General features: G+C 43.7%; 1 protein-coding gene across 3 annotated transcripts in view; it reads right to left on the minus strand.

Annotated features, from left to right (window-relative positions):
* ARHGEF3 (Rho guanine nucleotide exchange factor 3) overlaps positions 1 to 19,229 on the minus strand; it is a 311,757-nt gene that overhangs the window by 204,751 nt on the left and 87,777 nt on the right. For 2 of the 3 annotated variants that reach the window (XM_067754831.1, XM_067754832.1), the window contains exon 3: positions 2,370 to 2,436. The exons of the other annotated variant lie outside the window; for it this stretch is intronic. In XM_067754831.1, coding sequence (XP_067610932.1) covers positions 2,370 to 2,436 — 67 coding nt within the window. The remainder of the gene's footprint in view (positions 1 to 2,369; positions 2,437 to 19,229) is intronic. 3 annotated transcript variants of the gene reach the window in all.

The raw sequence follows: 19,229 nt of genomic DNA on the forward strand, positions 1-19,229 counted from the left end.
ATCTATTTGGTTGCAATTAGCCAGGGGCACTTTGTTTGTTTGCTCCCCTGCAGCAATTACTAATGTTAAATGTTACCCCTGCAAGGCTACAACTGACAGAGGGTCCCTTAAACCAAGTGTGCATCTAACAGGTTCCTTTTCAGCAGCAAGTTCTATAAACCAGACTTGTGCTTAAAAGTTCATAAAATATTTTTCAAGGACAAACAGTTTAAGAGGTCTCACAGCCATAGGGAGGGTAATCAATTGTCCCAGCTTGCCCGGGACTGAAGTTTCCCAAGACATGGGACTTTCAGTGCTAAAACCAGGACAGTCCCAGGCAAACTCAGGGCAATCTCTACATGTACCCCAACCCTAGGCTAGTGACTACTGTTGAATCAGAAGGAAGGGTGGGGAACACTGAAAGGAGGGTAGAGAGGGAGAGAAAATAAACACCTTCAGAACAGCCAAGTGCTCACAGAAGGTTCAATTTCTCTGTAGTTCAAAATCAACTACAAATATCAACTGTTCCAAAGTGTGTATAAACTGTTTTGTCAACAAAGGATTTATGGCCAATGACTTTGGGAAATGCTCCAAACAAAATCCCATCAGGTCTCCTTCACGTGGTCTCTATGCACATCAACCCATCAAAGGCTCTGAGAAGTCCTGGAGTGGTGAACATATTTAATTTGGTGCTCTCAGGGTGTCCCAAGTTTATCTGACCACACAAGATTTTTTCACTTAATGGTTATGATCATGCAACTGAACATACTTTGAGAAGTGGGGATCTTCTCCATTTATGGATATGTGTCAACAAATTTCTCTTCGTACTCAGTGAAAAGCATGCTGAAACTTAGCTAAAAGAGAGCCAGGATCTATATTTTTAAAAAGACATCTGAGGAAAATGACTGAGATGTATGTAGGATATTAAAGATGAATCAAACCAGTAAAAACAGTGCTGAAAAGACAAAAGACCTGAACTTGAAACATAATCTGAATTGAATTTTGTGTCTGATAGATGTAAGAGATTTTTTTTCTTTCTTTCTGTCTTTTTTTTTTAATTTTTGGCTGCGTTGGGTCTTCGTTGCTGTGTGCGGGCTTTTTCTGGTTGCGGCGAGCAGGCTTGTCATTGCGGTGGCTTCTCTTGTTGCGGAGCACGGGATCTAGGCACGCAAGCTTCAGTAGTTGTGGCACACAGGCTCAGTAGTTGTGGCTTGCGGGCTCTAGAGTGCAGGCTCAGTAGTTGTGGTGCACAGGTTTAGTTGCTCTGTGGCATGTGGGATCTTCCCGGACCAGGGCTCGAACCCGTGTCCCCTGCATTGGTAGGCAGATTCTTAACCACTGCACCACCAGGGAAGCCCCTAAGAAATTTTTTATTCATTCATTCATTCCATTTATTCATTCAAATTAATTAAGCATGTATGTGCCAGGCACTGTGCTAGGCCCAGGGATATTGCAGTGAACAAGAGAGAGTGATAAGGTCTCTGATGCTTGGGGCTTCCAATCTTAAATTTCACTAAGTATTAAGTAACAATCTTAACAATGAGAAAAAAGTACAGGGGTCCATAGGAGGTGTCTCTAGGTCAGATTCAGGAGGCAGACATGATGCATTCCCACAGGAGGTGATGTCAAGGCTTAGACTCAATGGATAAAGTGGGTGGGCCAATGCAGTGTGTGTAGGAGTGTAGTGCTGGGCAGCAGGGGACAGTGTTCTGGGCAGAAGGAATAACACATGCAAAGGCCTGTGAAACAGAGCTCAGAGCATTCTCTACACAGGCAAGGGTCTTGTTCCTGAAGTCAGAGGTAGAATTCATTTTAACACACAGAAGGGTCTCCATACACCTTGACTATTATTATTATCATAATCACATAAAGGAAGAGAACTCTGCATCAAGGGGAGGTTAAATCTGACCCTTCCTACACCTCAAGGGTCTACGGCTTTGTGATCGGGAGAATTCTATGATTCCCTTTAGAGTCTGTTTAAAGCTTATAGACCTCTCCTCTTGTAAAGTTCCTGCAAAGTCATAAATCTACATATGAATAGACTGTACATTTCTGATTTCTTTTTCCTTCACTGTGCACCGGTTCCCTTTTTGTTCCCCCAAAACAGCCACAATGCCCACTTCATCAACCTTGACATCTCTTGGCTTCTTTACCAGATGCTTCCAGTAACCCAAGACCTACAGGGCAAGCAATGTCAACGGGTGCTTAGCGAGCCACTTAGATTTTTTAAATTAAACCACAAGTGGTGATGCAAACATGACTTCCCTGAGTGGTAAAGCACAGAAGCTTGGTGGAGACTTTGATTAGTAAAGCCAACCTCGGCAGTGTCCGCTCTGGAGCATCCGGAACAGGACATATAACGGCTGGGACTGTCCAGGGAAAACACTTACCCCTCTGAAATTCCAGGCTTTAGGAGACGGAAACGTGGGAAAGTTGTTTTGCCGCTGCCGTTTAGGCCTGGAAGAGGACAAAAAAAAGAAAAAAAAAAAAAAAGACGATGCATTCATTATTCATTGGTTAGCTCTTCAGAGGAAATCACCAATTTCAGATGTAGCTTTGTCAAAAAGAGAGACGCTTGGAGAAATGGTCCAGGCAGGTGAGGCAGCTATTGTTTTCTACAGCTCTGCCATCTTTAGCAGCCAAACTCACCGCAAACTCCTTCCCAGGCCCCCAGGAGGAAAACTCCAGAGTCCCTTAAAAAAGTCAAAAATTAAAAGATAAAAGAAAAAAAGAAAAGAAAATCTAAAATTCAACCTGGATGAGATCAAAAAGCCAGACCAAACTCCAATCTTGATCTTTATTTCTCACACACAAGCAGTTCCCAAAGGGATGTCATCAGATGATGTCTGCAGCTTCGGCGGAGCCTGGAACCCTCCCTCGTTGCTCACTTGCTGGGGAGTTCCTGCATCTCCACTCAGGCCACACTGGAGCTCTAAACTCTTACAGGGACGACTGACAGGACATGCAGCCACTGCCTAATGAGTTAGAACTGGCTTTCTCGCCTATTAATCTCTCCCCACGAATCAACCGCCTTAGATGTGATGGAGGCAGCTTCAAGTCGCATCTGCACAAGCGGCAGGTAACCGGTACAGAAAAGGAAAGATGCAGCAAGGGGGCTGGGCGGCTCCAGACACACCAGGAACACCTTACTTCTGTCTTGTAAAGTGAATCCAATTTTGTAGCTGCCAACATACCCACAAGGATACCTCTTACAATGTTTTTATGGAGTGGTAAATTACTCCTCCCCAAAATGCTACGTCTGTCAATATGGACATTCAAATGTCATGTTTGCTTGAAGTACCACTTCACTGAAAAACATCCCTGAAAAAGGTCCACTTTGCACTTGCCCTGAGGTTTTAGTCACTGATGTGCCAAAGGGTGGTGGTGCTGGTTTTTTAACATGATACTCACACCTTTTCTTTGACCTCCCTGCCACAATCAGCAGGAATGCAAGGCAGGATGCTTGTAATGACCACTGCACAGGCTCTGCAGTATGTCAGGCCTGATAAAAATCTGGACTGACTCTACCAGGCATAAGAGATAAATAAACAAAATACAACATAATTAGCATAATAGCAGCAGCTGACAGGTACTGGGTATTTAAAACAGCAAATGCTAATACTTTATGTAGTTAATCTCACTGACTCTCCACTGGGAGCTGAGGTTCACTGTTGTACCCATTTAACAGATAAGAAAACAGACACCTAAGGATATTAAGTGACTCAACTATCACCATACAAGTGAGATCAGGATTCTGTTCTCAGGTGTCTGATCTCACACACCATGGTGTTTTATGAGCTGTGTGACCCTGAGCCCGGGGCTTAAGCTCTGGAGCTTTCATATTCCTATGTGCAGAACGAGAAATAATACCCTGTACACAGAGTCAAGATGAGATGTGGGTTCTAACTCCAGTGCTGTCACTGCGAAGTTCTCAACGGATGTCAGCACGGTGCCCACCCCACCCCCAACCTTCCCTCCCCCACCCCTCCAAATCCTGGCTCCAAGGACAGCCTTCAATCAGGGACAGAGGATTGACACAGCAGAGCTGGGACAACTCACCAAAACAGAGGGGAACTCCCTCCTGCTGATGTGTCTTTATATCCAACCCCATTCTTCTGCATCCTCCTCCTCCTCCCCCACATGTACAATAAAAACCCAGGCTAATAACTTCTCAAGACAAACAGAGAAAACGTGGGTGGTTATTTAGATTTAATACTCTTCTCTTATTAAGTAACATGTTGGTCTAAGCTCTTCTGAAAAGACATTTCTCCCTTAAAAAAAAAAAACACAAAACTTAGAATTCAACAATACTTCTCCCTGGATACCGCTCCCTCTCCTCCCAGGTTATAATTGGGCTTTGCTCTCCTAATTATTTGATGAGCTTCATTGCTTCCGAAGCAACAACATATCCTAGAACATTCCTAGTCAATGTGCCCCTGTTTTGTATGTTGCAGTCCACAGAAAATGAAAATCACAATAATTAACAGTGACTGAGTTACATGATGTGCCAGGAGGGACTGTTCTAAGTACTCTGCCTACATAATCTAAGTCTGAGAATAACAATTAGATGGGTTATTATGTTAGGCTATACTCTAACGTTAATACATGATATATAGGTAGCATTATAATGGTGTTATACATTATCATATTTTATATATTTATATGTATGGCGTTACATATATTTAAATAAATAACGTTGTATCATAATATGTTTTCATATAATATTATGGTATAATGGGGATATTATCATTACCCTATTTTACAGATGGGCTAAACTGAGGCTCAGAGAGGTTAAACCAGATGCCAGAAGTCACACAGCTGGTAGGTGGCTAAGGTGGGATTCATACCCAGATATGTCTGACTCCAGATTCAGGGGATGTAGCCCCTCTCAAACAGAGAGAAGCCCCACCAAACAGGGCTTCCATGCATTTGGAAGAATGCAGCCTGGGGGTTCCCTGTGGGAGGGCACCAGTTTAGCAGGGCCTCACACTAAGAGGCCTCATAGGCAAAGAAAAAGCATCAGAGCAAGTCTGTCAATCCAGGGCACTCTTGGGCAACTCGGTCGCACCCCCCTTGGCTGGGGAAACTGCCAGGAAACCTACCTAGAAGACGGCTGTCTCTAACTGGTGCTTCCCCCACCCCTGCGTTCCACCACCTGCCAGGCTTCCAGATCATTCACATTGGCTGGAGTTCCCTTTAACTATCTAATCTGGCATCATAAGTCGTCCCCAGCCAAACACTACCACCCACGTGGTTTTGAAGGACAGCTTCGGGGAGTACAAGGCACCCTCCTGAGAAGACTGTGAGGGAACTGGCAGCATAAAGGACAGCAGCTCAGAAGCCTGTGAAGGCCAGGTCCTCATCACAGGAAGGGCAATCAGTCCTGGGTATATTTCTTCTGTTTTAGAAGCAACTTCTTTGCACTGTCAGCAAAAGTCCAAGGGAGAAAATGGCACTTGGTTCTACAGGTTTCTCAGACACAAAGATATGCAGTTGGACTTCCTGACAGGGCTGGGAGGAGTTACCTATACTGTGTCCAGTCCTCAGGCCCCTAAGTGAACCAGATCTGTGCACGGTGTGTACACACGTGGTTAGGAAGCACAGCCCATCCACAGATGTCAGAAGGGCAACGCTGACCAGTCATCATCCACCTCCACCTCCACCTCCACGGGGGAGCTGATGGGAGCCAGGGCTGGGCAAGCAGCAGGAGAGAAAGTGCCAAGACAGGAGGCACAGATTCTTGACTGGAAGGAGGTTACAACCTTAGGAAAGGTTGGAAAGAAAAGTTATAAACTCTCCACCCTCGGGAGAGCTCATAGTAGAAATGGAGAAATGCCCACAGTAAGAGTGAAAAGTCAGGATTCAAGGTGCGTTTAGGGAATGATCTCCGATTCAGGTGTGTGTGTGACTGGAATCAGAGAGAATAAGCTCAGCGGATTAACAGGATGTATTTTCCCACCACATGAAAACAAGTGTGACTCTTTTCCAGCGCCTTGAGAAGAGGGTTGATGACCATTTCCACAGCATCTCCCAGGAGTGTGGGTTTCAGGTTGCGTCTGCTGCCTGCACCGTGGGGGCTAAGAGTCTGGTGTTCGGGGTGGAACTGACTTGGGGCACCCAGAGTGCCTCCCTCCCTTTCTTGCTGGAGGACTTCAACTAGGCTGCTTACTTTTTACTCCCCTTGAGCCTCCATTTTCTCGTCTGGAAAGTGGGGAGAATAATCCCTTTTTACAAAATTGAAACATTAATGTACCATAAAAGAAGTAAAAAGGAATAAAAGATGGTTGATTAAAAAAATAATAACGGGGCTTCCCTGGTGGCGCAGTGGTTCAGAGTCCACCTGCCGATGCAGGGGACATGGGTTCGTGCCCCAGTCCGGGAAGATCCCACATGCCACAGAGCGGCGGGGCCCATGAGCCATGGCCGCTGAGCCTGCGTGTCCGGAGCCTGTGCTCCGCAACGGGAGAGGCCACAACTGTGAGAGGCCTGCGCGCAGCAAAATAATAATAATAATAATAACGTACTATACAAACGTTTGGCAGAGAGTCTGGCCCTTAATAGCTGCTCAAATTAGCTGTCATTATTATTGAGAAAATGCCTTCTTTAAACCAGTAAAGGGGATATTACTTATAATTATCATTGGCAAGGCTCATGCTGGAGAGACAATGAAATATACATCTAATTCTTACAGATTGGGTAACATATAAGTAAAATAAAACAAAGGCTTTAAGGTGCTATGAATATTTTGTTAGGTGACAACAACATAGCCCTAAATATGAACATGATGTAACTCTGAAAAGAGCCCCGCCTTCCCATTCTAATTTCCTGCCCCCCTTTTCCTTTTCAAAGATTACTACCTTTGCCAGCATGTTTTATATGTTGTAAATATTTTAATATCTTAACTGTCAACCCAGAGCATATTGCTAAAAAACTTTCCTTGGATTTCTTTTCTTTTGTTTTACCTCTCCCTCTTTCTCCATGAAGACAACTGTAGCATTACTAGGAAAATCAAACAGCTACACTTTATAGGAGAAATTAATGCCAGTTACTTTTATTCTCGTTGGACCACTTAAGATATGGTGGTTTCACATGAAAGAATGCCCAACATCACTAATCATTAGAGAAATGCAAATCAAAACTACAATGAGATATCATCTCACACCAGTCAGAATGGCCATCATCAAAAAATCCAGTAACAATAAATGCTGGGGAGGGTGTGGAGAAAAGGGAACCCTCTTGCACTGTTGGTGGGAATGTAAATTGATACAGCCACTGTGGAGAACAGTATGGAGGTTTCTTAAAAAACTACAAATAGAACTACCATATGACCCAGCAATCCCACTACTGGGCATATACCCTGAGAAAACCATAATTCAAAAAGAGTCATGTACCAAAATGTTCATTGCAGCTCTGTTTACAATAGCCCAGAGATGGAAACAACCTAAGTGTCCATCATCGGATGAATGGATAAAGAAGATGTGGCACATATATACAATGGAATATTACTCAGCCATAAAAAGAAACGAAATTGAGCTATTTGTAATGAGGTGGATAGACCTAGAGTCTGTCATACAGAGTGAAGTAAGTCAGAAAGAGAGAGACAAATACCATATGCTAACACATATATATGGAATTTAAGAAAAAAAAAAGTGTCATGAAGAACCTAGGGGTAAGACAGGAATAAAGACTGTGTCCTACTAGACCTACTAGAGAATGGACTTCAGAATATGGGGAGGGGGAAGGGTAAGGTGTGACAGAGCGAGAGAGAGGCATGGACATATATACACTACCAAACGTAAGGTAGATAGCTAGTGGGAAGCAGCCACATAGCACAGGGAGATCAGCTCGGTGCTTTGTGACCGCCTGGAGGGGTGGGATAGGGAGGGTGGGAGGGAGGGAGACGCAAGAGGGAAGAGATATGGGAACATATGTATATGTATAACTGATTCACTTTTTGATAAAGCAGAAACTAGCACACCATTGTAAAGCAATTATACTCCAATAAAGATGTTAAAAAAAAAGATATGGTGGTTTCTTTTGCTTAAATGCCGTTTTAGTTTCTGTTTTTGGTACATAATCAAGCATCAACTGGCAGGTGTTTAGCCAGGTAAAGACCCAATTCTTCCTGGAGAAGTTCACTGGAAAGAGATAGTTTGCAGAATGGAAGTCTCATCACTTTGGCTTGTCTCTCTCTTAAATGAAAGTACAAAGGCACCACTCGGTACCATGTTTCTGTGGTTCAATGAGTCATGTCAGCTTCATGCTACTCATGCCATGACTGCAAGTCCAGCTCTTTACTTCCTGATAAATATTGGGAAAAAAGAATCACAGAACCTCAGAATGCTCAGCTGGCAGTAGTTGCATCCTCTCTGCAACAGTCCCGTTGAGAACGCACCTGGAAAGAGAGCTCTCATCCCTTGGAGAACGGGTCTGTACCTCTTTATGTATAATGGGCTCACACATTAATTTCTCCACCAATATTTACTGAGCACCTACTGTACACCAGGCACACTGCCACACGTTACAGAGACAGTGGTGAACAAAACAGATCCAGTTCCTGCTTTCGTGGAGCTTGCAGAAGAGCAGCCAGACCAAAAATTGAGAGAGACAGAGAGAGATTACAACATGGTAAGTGTTTTTTTAAAAAAAGAGTGGTCATGGGGAGTGCCAAAGTGGCTCAATCAAGGATTGAGGAGCCAGAAGAAAGACTCAGCCAGGCGATGAGAAAGAGGAACTGTAGGCCAGGCCACAGGAAAAGCATGCTCAAAGTGCAGGAGGTAAAAAAACGGATCTTTGAAAAGATTAACCAAATAGACAAAACTGGTAAAGCTGATCAAGTCAAAAGGGGGTGGGGAGAACACTGATAAATACTATTACAGATGGAGGCACAGAACTACAGACACAACATCAAGTAAATGACAAAAGAATGCTATCAATGACTTGATGCCATTACATTTGAAAACTTAAACAAACTGCATATATTCCTTCAAAATATATAGCTTATCAAAAATATCTCAAGGAGAAATAGAAAACCTAAAAAGCTCAATAACTAAATAAAAAAAAAAAAAAAAAGCAAGCACCAGGCCGGACAGTTTTGCTAATGAATTCTACAAAACCTTCAAAACAACAGATCATTCCAATCTTATACAGACTGTTCCACAGAAGATAAAAAGAGTCCAGAGTTAAGAAGTAGAGACGACACATTTGAACAATTGGAATTAAAGTATGACAATTGAAATGTCTGTAAATAAGGAAATGGATTAAATGAAGCTATATTCATTCTTAATAATGGAAGACCATATAGAACTATATATTAATGAAAAATCTTCAAAAAAAAGGAAGAAAAAAGAATGAAAATCCAAGTTGGAGGAGATATGCATATGATATGATACTATATAGGAATGCACAAAATAACACTCTGCTTATAGCCACATGTAGTAAAAATGTAAGATAAAGAGGCTGTATCAACTGCAGAAGAGAGCTTCTCTCAGGGGATGGAGAGGGGAGAGAATCTCTGCCTGGAATGTTTCATTTATTCACATAAAAATTCTGAAGCCAATAGGGCACAATGTTACTGTTTATTAAATCTATATGGGGGGTACAGAGGTGAATATTATAATAGTTGATATTTTGCTATATGGGTGAAATATTTTATAACTAAAAACAGTAATAAACAGGAATAAATCATAGCAAAGCTACACAATAAAATACCAGGCATCCATTAAAAAATAATGAGGTATACTAACATCCTCACCAGCAGAGACCTTAAAATTCATTATGTGAAATTAGACACAACATGTAAACTCATTTAGGTACACATACACACACACACACACACACACACACACACAAACGCACGCGCACATGCGCGTACAGAATCAGCTACGTGTGCGCAGAGTGAGGTCCCTGGAAGAGCACACGCCCAACTGTTGACAGTGACTGATTATGTAGCTGGGGTTGGGGGTAGGGAGCATAAATGTGGACATTATCTTTTACATCATGTATTTTTAAATCATTACTATGGAAACATATTGTGCATAAAATGGAAATTATAATAATGTTTATAAAAAGGCCTTGACAGGCAGGGAAGGAGGTAAAGAGGCATGAGATGAGGCTGAACAGGTGGCCAGGGCAGAGGCTTAAAGGCTGGGGTTGGGGGTAATGGGGCGCCACTGAAGTTATAAAGTGGGGAGTGACATGATGAGATTTGCCTTTAGAAAGATCTGTCTGGCTAGAGAAAAGAGAAGACAGCCGAGGGGGTCCAGAGTGAAGGTAGAGACCCGGGCGGCTCCTGGAGCCATCCAGACCCACTGCAGCTTCTCTCATGGGGCACTTTCAAGATGCTTAAGGCACAGAGGTCAAGTCTGTTCAGATTTCTCTTCCATTTTCCACCCATCTGCCAGTTATTTTTAGAACAGTGTTCACTGTTCAATAGAAATAGCACATGAGCAACGTATGTAATTTAAAATTTCTATGAATCACATTAAAATGGTAAGAAAAAAGGCAGGTAAGTTTAACTTTATTTTTTTGTTTGTTTTTTTAAATTTTTTTTTAATTTATTTTTATTTTTTGGCTGCATTGGGTCCTCATTGCTGCACGCGGGCTTTCTCTAGTTGCGGCAAGCAGGGACTACTCTTCGTTGTGGTGCGCGGGCTTCTCATTGTGGTGGCTTCTCTTGTTGCGGAGCACAGGCTCTAGGCACACAGGCTTTAGAAGTTGTGGCATGCAGGCTCAGTAGTTGCGGCACACAGGCTCAGTAGTTGCGGCACGCAAGCCCTAGAGCGTGCGGGCCTCAGTAGTTGCAGTGTGTGGGCTCAGTAGTTGTGGCGCACAGGCTCTAGGGTGCATGGGATTCAGTAGTTGTGGCACGTGGGCTCAGCAGTTGTGGCTCAGAAGCTCTAGAGCGCAGGCCCAGTAGTTGTGGCGCATGGGCTTAGTTGCTCCACAGCATGTGGGATCTTCCCGGACCAGGGCTCGAACCCACATCCCCTGCATTGGCAGGTGGATTCTTAACCGCTGCACCACGAGGGAAGTCCCATTTAATTTTAATAATATAGTTTACTTCACCCAATATATCCAGATATTATCAGTTCAACATGTAATCAACAGAAAAAAGAATTAGAGATATTTTACATTTTTTGTACTAAGTCTTCAAAATCCACTATTTCACCCTTGCAGCACATCTTAATTGGCACTAGCAGTGTTTCAAGTTCTCAGCAGTGACAGGTGGCATGTGTCTACCGTATTGGACAGCACAGTTACAGAAAAACAGAGCATGCAGTTTCAAAGAGCCTCAGACTTTGAAAACCCACCACTCTCTCTCAGCAGTTAGTGACCAAAATGTGTAAGTTGAGACCCACAGGAAAAGTGAGACATTCTCCAAAAAGATTTTTGTACCCATCTGAATTCAAAAACATTCAAAAGAGCAAAATATTTCACAAAGGCTTTAGAGATGTAGTCTCTAGAAAAACCAGTGGAGATGATCTTCAGGTCACATTGCTACTTGAATGGAGCAACAAATGAAATTCTTCCCCAAATGGAGCATATCCCAAACAAATGTCTATGATCTGTTGCTAAATAATGGAGAACTGCTCTAACCAAACTAATTCCAAAATTAACTAAAAAGAGAGATTGAAGTGATTTTTTTAAACCCATGAAATTATTATATTTGTAGTTCCCTAGCCGATCCTCTAGTAACCATATTGAAAAGGTATAAAATTTCATCAAAGGATGAATGAAAATGGATAAACAAAATGTGATATATGCATAAAATGGAATATTATTCAACCACAAAAAAGAATAAAGTACTGATACATGCTACAGCATGCAACAACCTTGAAAACATTATGCAAAGTGAAAGACGCCAGACACAAAAGGCCACATACTGTATGATTCCATTTACATGAAACACCCAGCATAGGCAAATCCACAGAGACGGAAAGTGGACGCGTGGTGGCCAGGAGCGAGGGGAAGACAGCGAATGGGGAATGACGATTTAATGGGGGCACAGTTTCCTTTTGGGGTGATAAAAAAGGTTCTGGAACTAGATAATGGTGATGGATGCACAACATTGTGAACATACTTAATGCCACTGAATTGTTATACACTTAAAATCGTAAATACTATGTTATGTGTAGTTTACCACAATTTTTTAAAAAGTGAGGGTAAAGATATTTTCAGGCAAAATAAAGGATATATATCTCATGGAAAAAATTCTCATGAAATAATAATGCAAAGTAAAATGCTATTAACTATTCCAGAAAAGGGAATTATGTAAGTAGAAGCCAGGAGAGCATTCTGTGTAGCTTAGGAATTGACAAAAAATAGCTTAGATGTGAAGTTTTATCAGTACTGTGAGAAATCAGCCCTATAAGTCCCTGTTTCTGAGACACGTATTTACGTGAATCATTCAACAATGATAAAAATTCCCACAGCCTCTGGTTTTCTGTGCTTCCTCCCACTCTCCACCCCCAGCCAGGTCTCTGTGCTCAGATATTCTGCAGTAACACCCGTTCCATCTTCTGCTCCCATCTCACAAGCCATTCTGCTGTGTTTCTTTTTACACTTGAGTTTCCTGCAAAGCTTTTATCTTTAGAACTTTTCACAGATACAATCTTCCAGAAGAAGAACTCCCATCGGTAAATTTCAGGGATTCTCAGGTGGTGCCATAAAGGGGCAGTTGGGCACATCGGTTAAGAGCACAGACGTCGGAGCCAGCTCTGCCATTCACCAGCTGTGTGACACTGGACAAGTGACTTAACCTCTCTGTTCCTACTTCCCCCTTCTGTAAAATGGAGGTAATAACAGGATTCCCTTACAGCGCTGTTGTGAGGATTAAGTGAGTTAACATATGTAAAGCTCTTTTTTTTTTTTTTTTTGGCCACATCATGCGGCATGCGGGATCTTAGTTCCCCAACCAGGAATCAAACCCGTGCCCCCTGCAGTGGAAGTACAGAGTCTTAACCACTGGACCGCCAGGGAATTTCCAACATACGTAAAGCTCTTAGTGCTGGGTACACAAAAGGTGCACTTTAAGAATTATCCTCGGGCTTCCCTGGTGGTGCAGTGGTTGAGAGTCCGCCTGCTGATGCAGGGGTCATGGGTTCGTGCCCCGGTCCGGGAGGATCCCACGTGCCGCGGAGCGGCTGGGCCCGTGAGCCGTGGCCGCTGAGCCTGTGCATCCGGAGCCTGTGCTACGCAACAGGAGAGGCCATGGCAGTGGGAGCCCTGCGTGCCACGGAAAACAAAACAAAAAAAAGAATTATCCTCCTTCTGGGTGATGGGTTGGAAGGCCAGGGACTATGTGATTTGGATTCACTAATGTCTCTACACTCCCTGCACTTAGTAGGATCTTATTTATATTTATTTTATTTATATTTATTTGTTTGTTTATTTATTTATTTTGCGGTACGCGGGCCTCTCACTGTTGTGGCCTCTCCCGTTGCGGAGCACAGGCTCCGGACGCGCAGGCTCAGCGGCCATGGCTCACAGACCCAGCCGCTCCGCGGCATGTGGGATCTTCCCAGACCGGGGCACGAACCCGTGTCCCCTGCATTGGCAGGTGGACTCTCAACCACTGCGCCACCAGGGAAACCCTATTTATTTTATTTATTTGGTTGTGCCGGGTCTTGGTTGCGGCAGGCATGCTCCTTAGTTGCAGCAGGTGTGCTCCTTAGTTGCAGCTTGAGGGCTCCTTAGTTGCGGCTCGCCAGCTCCTTGGTTGAAGCATGTGAACTCTTATTTGAGGCATGCATGTGGGATCTAGTTCCCTGACCAGAGATCTAACCTGGGCCCCCCGCATTGGGAGCTCAGAGTCCTAACCACTGCGCCACCAGAGAAGTCCCGTGGATCTTATTAAATAGCTGGAGAGGGCTTCCCTGGTGGCCCAGTGGTTGAGAGTCCACCTGCCGATACAGGGGACACGGGTTTGTGTCCCAGTCCGGGAATATCCCACATGCCGCGGAGCGGCTGGGCCCGTGAGCCATGGCCGCTGAGCCTGCACATCCGGAGCCTGTGCTCCACAATGGGAGAGGCCACAACAGTGAGAGGCCCGCGTACTGCAAAAAAAAAAAAAAAAAAAAATAGCTGGAGAATGAATGCTTGCCATCAGGAGTTCTGTGGTCAACAGTATCACAGAATAGCCTTATATACACACTGACAAAACATGAATACAACCACATGCACTTAAGGGGGAGAGAGAGAGAGAGAGAGAAGTTCCATAGTTGAAGGCATCTTGTGTGGCCTTCTGTGCACTGGATATGGACCCCCAGGGAAGCCTGGCACGGGGCTGTGGATCTGCCCCCATCGCAGTCTTCCCTCCTCCCCCAGGCCTCTCTCAGGCTAAGCTGGATCACGATAGGCACTTTCTGGACAAAAGATCTTCAAATTCCAGCCGGCTCCTCAGGCCAGAACTGTCCAAATGAACAGAACTGGCAGGAACACTGGTCGTTAAGGGCAGGTCAGGCTCCAACGTGATACCTTCCCCAGGGCATTTAAGAGCACTTTGGATTATATGTGATTTTCACCTTCCTAACCCCCCTAAGGTTCACTTGCTATCTCCTTATCCAGCAAAAAGTACCTACAAAATGCCATAACTGCTCCCAGCAAACTAAAACTCCAAACATTCTAAGAGACACCATCCCACCATGCCAAATACACCAAGGCTCCCATTTATTTCCACGTTTCAAGTCCACATGTTGTTCATTCACATTTCCATGTGTTAAGCAGCTACCATAAACCTTTTTAGAACAATGTAAGGCTACCAAAAAGAGACAGCAGGAACACAAGGTGGTCGGAGCATGGGCTCTACAGCCTCCAAGACCCTGGTTCAAGCCCAAGTCCACCATGTAAACTTGGGCAACTTAGGGAACTTCCTCAAGTCTCAGTTTCCAACTTAAAATAGACATGATGAGACTTAGACTTCATAGGGTCGCCATGAGGAGTAAAGTGCTTTGCATGCTACCTGGCTCAAAATGAGCACTTAATAAATGTTAGCTCTAAATATTTGCCCAGTATCTACTATGTGCCAGGCATTGTTGTAGGCATAAGGGATACTACAGAGAAAAACACAGTCCCTGTTCTTTGGGAGCTTATGTCAGGAGTTGATAAATTCTACGGAGAAAACCTATGGAGGGTAGGAGAACACGGACAGTGGGAGTAGCTGCTATTTCATATGGAGTGCTCAGGGCAGGCTTCTCCAAGAAAGTGATGTTTGAACAGAACCCAGAAGAGGGGGGAGAATGTCTTAGGTGGACAAGACAGCATATGCAAAGTTCCTGGGGCACGGCTGAGGGGAAGCAAGGGTAGTACAGCTGGAGTGGGAGCAAAGAGCAGAGAAAGTCACGGAGGGAGCAGGAACCAGATGGCAAAGGTCTTACAGATTATCGCAAGGTCTCTGGATTTTAGTCTGAATGAGATGGGAGACCACAGAAGGATTCTGAGCAGAGAAGAAACATGGTCTAACTTTTAAAAGGACTGTTCTCAATGCTGCATGGGGTAAACAGCTGAAGGAACAAGACAAAGGGCAGGGAGGAGGTGAGGGTGGCCAGTTGAGGGACAAGAGGGACTTGGACCAAGATGGTGGCAGCGGAGGTGGTGAGCAGTGGTGGAGTTATGTACATATTTGAAGGTAGGGTAATGGGATTTGCTGGTGGATTGGATACAGAAGGTAAAATAAAAGAGAAGTAAAGGATGCTCTAAGAATTTTAGTGTGAGCAGTTGGCAGGGTGGAGAAGACTTACCAGAGCAGCAGATTTGGGGACAAAAATCAATATCACACATACGACGTTTGAAATGCCACATGTGCACTGGTATGGATCTCCAAACGGAGATGTGGAGTCTGCAGGTGGATTTAAGAAACCGGAGATTGTGTTCAAGAGTCATCAGCCTTTAGACAGAAGAGGAGCCCTGACAAAGTGAGAGGAGGCATCCTGGAGGCCGGCGAAGAAAGTGTTTAGAGGAGGGGGTGCTCTACTATGTCACTAAGTAGGGGAAGGAGAAATGCCCACTGAATTTGGCAAAGCAGAGGTCCCTAGTGACTTGATAAGAGCAAGTGAGTGGATCTGGAGGACGAGAGCTGAGAGGGATATGTCTACAGATTATCTAGAAGCATTGTTCATAGAAAATGTAAGTTGACAAGGATCTTAGGTACTGCCTAGTCCGCTGAGCCACTAAAATGGGAGCTCCCTGAGGGCAGGCACTTCTGTCTTTTTAATGCCTCGTTCCCAACCTCTGGACACCTGGCACACGGTAGATGCTCAATAAATATCTGGAAGACTTTTTTGAACTTTCTTGACATCTCCAGCCAAACAGTACAGGTCAACAGGAGCTTCCCATCCCTCACAGGATGGTACGGAAGACAGTGAGAAAACGCATACACAAATTATCCCAAGATGGAATGTTTCAGTCTCCTCCTTTGACTAAAGAAACTAGAATTAATACTACTTGGCATTCATTCAGCACAGAAATAACATGTTTCCCAGTTACTCCTCATTGGCATTCTGATCCACGTTATCAGTTCATGGATGACTTCTCATTGGCAGCACCGAATTTCAAATATTCAAGCTAATTATAAGCTGGTCTAATTAGAAGAACTTACAGAATATTTCTGAAGGGATGCTTTGTAACAGAGGTCTTTTGCAAATCCAATTTAAGAAAATTATTTTTTCATATTCTCAAAGTACTGACCTGCAAATGATGTTTCTAAAGTGTTTAGGGGTTGCTTTTAAAAGCAAGGGGATCATTCTCCCTCTTCCTGCCTGCATCCATCTAAATTATGGCACATTTTCAATGGGAAAGGCTTCATTACATCCTAAGGAAATCCACATCCTGCACCTCCAGGTCACAGCCCGGCAGAGAGCAGCCTCACGTCCCTCCGGAAAGGATAATTAGTTTTCTACCCTTTAATCAAGGAGCAGCAGATTGTTGTTTTTCTAAAGTTTTGCCTGGGGAGAGACTGTTCTTTACCGAGTGTGTGTTTTTCTAACCAGGACTCCTTGTACGTGCTCTACCTTCCCATAAGCCAACACTGAGAGCACCCCCCTTGTCTGAAATGAGAAACTGGAGCTCTCCACTGATGAGAGCCACTGGCCCCTCAACTCCAGGGATGTGGAATCAAGTCACGGTCATCAATTTATCAGCACCATTGGCCTTTGCCTTATGGACAAGCACAATCCTCAATCTCTCGGTCATTGAGATGATATTTTTAAGGGTTCACTTAAAAAAAAATGCTTATTACGTGCCAGACACCGTTCTAAGTGCTTAATAAACATTAACTCATTTAATCCTCAAAACAATTTTATAAGTAGGTACTTTTATTATTTCACTTGACAGATAAGGAAACTGAAGCTCAGAGGGGTTAACTGACTTGTCCAAAATCACACAACTAGTAGGTGTAGAGCCAGGATGCAAACCCAGGCAGTCAGGCCCCAGAGAACATGAACAGAGAAGCAGATGTTAAAACCATTGCAGAAGCAGTGACAACAGAGGAAAGGAGATGGAAACTAAAATGCTTACTAGCACCAGATTCAGAGCCAGTGTTACAGGGTTGGCTCCTCTTTACATGAAATGCAACTGGACTTTAATAATAAGTCAGAGGTTAGTCTTATTTATTAGTTTCTCTACGTCTGCAAATAAAAATCCATGCAGACTATTTGGTACACTTTACTGTGTGCACGTTATACTTTGGTAAAAGTATAGCTTTAGTTTAAAAAATTTAATGGCTGAGTTTTCTTAATGTTTTAAATGGATTTGGATCAAATAAACAACCCTTAGAAGGCATGTTTAAAAAATCACCTTGAACTATCTTTCCAATTTTTGTCTTAAGAAAAGCCTTTTGAATTGTTCTGGCAAACCATACACAAACAAGAAACAAAAGGGAGGGAGATAAATTCATGTTTTTCAAATCTTAGAAAGCTCTAACTCAAAAATTATATTTACAGACACCTTATTTTCCCAGTTCCTCTCAGACAGGGGCTCCATGAGGGCTTTTGGCCCAGAGAGGAGCAGAAGAAAGTCTTCACACTTTTTTCAATAATATATTGATCAGAAGCTAATAAATCAGTATATAGGTGGCCCAACACCTCCAAATTGAAGATCACAACCTTAAAAATGAGTCCTCAGAAATGGGCATTTCTTACAAATGTTCTGTTGATTCTAACTCCAAAAACACCCAAAATTCTTAAATTAGCCAGCATCGCTTAAAACAGTTTATTGACTCTCTGATACAGGACCTACCACAGTCTCCAAGGTAATTAGAAACTCCATAAATGCTGTTTTTGGCAGTGACTGGGGCCACACATAAAAACATGTTTATTCCCAAACTGTCAGTGAAATATGGTGGTGCGGGTTGGGACCACATCAGACTCGTAATAGCATACGTGCAGGAAAAGGAAAGGTAATGCCAAGGGCACCGTTCAAAGTGAGATTATTTCATCACTATGACAAAGAGCAAGCCACCCCCAAAATTCCGGATAAGAGGGGATAATTCTGAGTAAGAGAATTCCTCAGAGTAAGAGAATTCTGAGTAAGAGAGGGAACTATTATTACTAATTTAGTAATAATAATGGTGCTGTGCCTTTTTATGTGGATTAATTCATTTCATTTTCATGGGGACCCTGAGAAATAATGGCAATAACAGAAGAGAAGGTTGAGGCACTGAGAAGTTAGACTTGGAAATGCCCCATAGTTACTAGAGGTCTGGACCAGATAGCCTGATTCCAGGATGCCTGCTCTCAGCCCCTGAGTCCTGCCAACTCGTGTAAGGATTTTCTGGCCACCTAATCCACAAGAGCCATAAACTGGGAGAGAAAAATTAACCACATTGATCAGTTATGTGCTATTTATTAAGTATTTCTATCAAACATGGTCCATCTGAAGCATAGGGCAGAGCAAGCCCCCAACCCATTCTCCTGGGCACCTCGTCTTCCAGCTTACCAGCTGGGCTCCAGTGGGAACAGGGCTGCCACTTGCATCGCGTTGCCATAGCTGCTGCCATGGCAACCGCACATTGTCACCCAGACAAAGATGCTCTCCCCACCTCGCTCCAGAACCCTGACTCAGGGATGCAGCCTCTGAATTCATCTTTTCACCTGCTTCCAACTTGCTCAAGACTTTACAAAACTGAGAACCTATTGGGGGTTCCCCAGGTCCCTGGATACATTTGGACCAGACTAATGTGTATAAAGGCCGGCAGGGAGACGGGATTCAAGAGGCTCTGCATAACTGCAGAGTGGGAGGTTAACCACTCACGG

Source organism: Pseudorca crassidens, chromosome 10 (assembly GCF_039906515.1).
Source record: "Pseudorca crassidens isolate mPseCra1 chromosome 10, mPseCra1.hap1, whole genome shotgun sequence".
Taxonomy (NCBI): domain Eukaryota; kingdom Metazoa; phylum Chordata; class Mammalia; order Artiodactyla; family Delphinidae; genus Pseudorca; species Pseudorca crassidens.